Source organism: Nymphalis io, chromosome 16, assembly GCF_905147045.1.
Source record: "Nymphalis io chromosome 16, ilAglIoxx1.1, whole genome shotgun sequence".
Lineage (NCBI taxonomy): Eukaryota > Metazoa > Arthropoda > Insecta > Lepidoptera > Nymphalidae > Nymphalis > Nymphalis io.
The window spans coordinates 6,739,570-6,743,131 of record NC_065903.1 but is presented as its reverse complement, the minus strand read 5'-3'; the positions used below and the strand labels follow the sequence as shown (position 1 = coordinate 6,743,131).

General features: G+C 32.8%; 1 protein-coding gene across 1 annotated transcript; it reads right to left on the bottom strand.

Moving 5' to 3' along the window:
* LOC126774525 (lipase 3-like) lies at nucleotides 1-2,467 on the bottom strand. Its single transcript, XM_050496089.1, has 5 exons — nucleotides 2,321-2,467; nucleotides 1,787-1,988; nucleotides 1,086-1,456; nucleotides 846-1,004; nucleotides 1-381 (listed from the first exon to the last, which is right to left on the bottom strand). Exons 1-5 carry the CDS (start codon nucleotides 2,465-2,467, stop codon nucleotides 1-3), a joined length of 1,260 nt encoding a protein of 419 aa, XP_050352046.1.
* Between the last annotated feature and the right edge of the window lie 1,095 nt (nucleotides 2,468-3,562).

Below are 3,562 nucleotides of genomic sequence, written 5' to 3'. Positions count from 1 at the left end.
CTAGTCCATCATTCTTAATAAATTGATTAGTCTGTCGTACACCAAATCTTTAGCATCAATACCCCAAAGAAAGTCTAGGTGACTAAATTTTGAATGTGACACCCTGAACTTGGCCATCGGCCTTCCTAATTCTTGAAACAACCTATCCACATCCTCCACTTCAGCTAAAGGATCGCTTTCAGAATAATGAAAGAAAGCGGGTGCTGTAACCTTAGACAAGTTATATCTGGGTGGGACAGTCGTGCCATATTTTAGTAAATTTTGTAATGTACCAAAATCAAATCGTCTGAACTCTTTGTCGGCTACGCTTTGTCCGAAATGGGCAAACTGCAGCACTGATGATCCCGCAGGTACGTGTCCAAATATAACCGGCAACATTGTCTGTAAAAACACTTCAAATTATATAACAAATAGAGAAAACCTTACTGATCCAGGGGCGCACTAGAATCTTAACCGAAAATTACGAGATCAAAACCTCTGAGTTATTATGTGTTTTTTTGATGTTTATAATTCATCTCGTGTGAGGCTTTGCATGTAATAGATATAATTTTGCCAATTTTGTATCCACCAACCAGCTTTGAAGCAGGCTTGATAGAATAAGATACATATCTTCTAAAAAGAAGAAGATAGAAGAACTTTGTACAGTGAGACATTTACAAAATATTTCAAGACTTGATATCCATATATGTACATGGATATATTTTGTTTAAATGAAATCACTAACTACGCTAATCCTACATGCGCACTAATCCAAACTACTGGATTTAATTTAATTCCATTGCGATTTATTTTTTATTAATACAAAAACCATGTAGGTATTATTGTTTAAAATCTAAAATACATACTGCATTATGTTGATCCTCGTTCCATCCACCTATTAAAAACAGAATACTGCTGCAGACAGGCTGGAGTATCATACCATCCATACATAAAGCTTGACCTGCCCACGTGTAAATCTCTCTGTTGGGTAAAAATTCTCCAATTCCAATTAGTGAAGCTAAATCCTAGATAAAACAAGATTAAAATCGTTAACTTTTAAGTTAAGACAAACTATAAAAATTATAGATGTAGAAACTATAAAATACCGCTATATTCTTAGAATGGGGTGCCAGAGCCAATAATAAAGGATTTTTGTTATGAGCCATGTATGCCACAGGTGCTAATGCATGCATCGAAATTATTTTTTCATTATATTGTGGCCGAAGAGAGCACATAACGAAAAAAACTGTAGTTCCTTGCGAGAATCCGATGTAATGCAAAGCTGATCTTCCTGTATGCTTAAGAACATAGTCAATCATAGCTGGCAAATCCTTATTTCCTATTTCATCAAATGAGAATTGCCAAAAGTCGGTATTAAAGTGAGCGTCTGGATTTAAATTAGTATGCCTGCGTGAAAAGTAGTTTCCACGAGCGTTGCCCATCCAGACATCATAGCCTTCTTCGGCTAAGATGTAAGCTAAAAAATATAACATTTGTATTTATTATGCAATCAAAATAAAATGTTGTGTACAGGAGTAAATTAATCACCAAAGAAGAAGTACTCTATTATAGAAACAAATGTAAAATAGAAAAACCTAAATTATAATTCACAATAAACAGTCTTATCAAATGGCTCTACTTATATATTGCCTATGTTTTCATACTATAGTTTTCATACAGTTGCCCATACATAATTAGGCGAATTAAAACTTAATTAATAATTAAATAACTTTTTAAATTTAATTTATTTAAATATTGATTTTTAAAAGATTAATTTAAAAACATTGAAAGGGGTTAAACAATTTACCAAGTCCAGTTCCGGGTCCTGTTATGACGTGTTCAGCTGATGATGACAATAATCCGTGCATGAAGAACACAACCGGTCTTTCCCCGGGAATATTGTTCGAATCGCGTCCACGGGGAATTCTATGTACTCCCAAGATATAGCCATCTTCAGTCGTTACAAAGTGCTCTTCAAAGGGGTAGTTATATTTTCTTACTAACTCCGGCTAAAAAAATTAACTTAGAATAATAATTTTCGTTTATCAATAATTTATATCATTAATTGAAATAAAATATTTTATCCCCCACGTTTTGTGAAATCGTATTGAATAGTGCTTGTGAAGGTAGATATTTGATTTTTAACTAACTCCCTGCTGAATTAGATACATAAAATTTCCATTTAAACATATGCTAAGGATTAGATGAGAATGAAAATGACATGAGGAAATGAAAAAGGGGTATAATATTACATTTTTTTATATGAATTAATTATTTTTGATGATTATATGTTCATTAATATTTTAGTATATTTTTTAAATAATTTTAATAGTTTACTAACCAAATCAAGAGTTGCATCTTCTATAATGTTATCTGAAACGCGACCACCGAATACATTGGTCTGGACCAACTCCTCAATATAGTCAGCATGTGGAGATCGACCACCCGTAACAACTACTACACAGCTCAATAGCACTATACCTAACATTTTTCAATCATAAGTGATTACTGCGATTTAAATTAGACTTTTATAATACACCTGGCTTTGATAAAATCACTATCGTATCAAACGATCAGGTCATTCAGGAAAACATCATCACATATCACACATGATATCTTTAATTTAGTCTATAGCCTATTTCATATTGCAAAAAATATTGATTGTAAAATAAAATAATATAGAGTAACATCGATGGTGTTAATAGTCGGAAAATAATTGTACAGGTACACGAAGTGACAAAAGATTTTAGACAAGCTCTTTTTAGACAAATTCTCCAATTATATTTATTTTCCATACAATAATGTATAAGTATTATGAAGATGAACCAATTGTTGTACATACTTGGTCCCTAAATAGAACAAAAAAGCTATTTTATCTTCTAGGATTTGTGTTTAATTAAGATACGATTGAAAAATATTAAACTATATTAGAACAGCCTGACTTACTTACTAGATCTTTCTTATACAAACAGTAACAGTAACAGCCTGTTAATGTCCCACTGCTGGGCTAAAGCCTCCTCTCCCTTTTTGAGGAGAAGGTTTGGACCTTATTCCACCACGCTGCTCCAATGCGGGTTGGTTGAATACACATGTGGCAGAATTTCAGCGAAATTAGACACATGCAGGTTTCCTTACGATGTTTTCCTTCACTGTAAAGCACGAGATGAATTATAAACACAAATTAAGCACATGAAAATTCGTGGTGCTTGCCCGGGCTTGAACCCATGATCATCGGTTAAGATTCACGCGTTTTAACCACTGGGCCATCTCGGCTTATACAAAATATTTTGACTTTTTTTTAGTAACAGCCTGTGAATGTTCCAGTGCTGGGCTGAAGCCTCCTCTCCTTTATTTGAGGAGAACCACTTTGCCATCTCGGCTAGTCATTTTGACTTACTCTGGCATAATTTTTGGAAATTTAACTAATTATTTCATAAAGATAATCTATTCAATTTCATGAATTTCATGAATCTTTTTCATTATTTTTCATTATAAGCTATATATTCATTATGCTCTGTTATAATATTGTATTTTTTTTATTTACAATGGTGAACTGATTTTGTTTAAGGTAAAGCTATTTTCA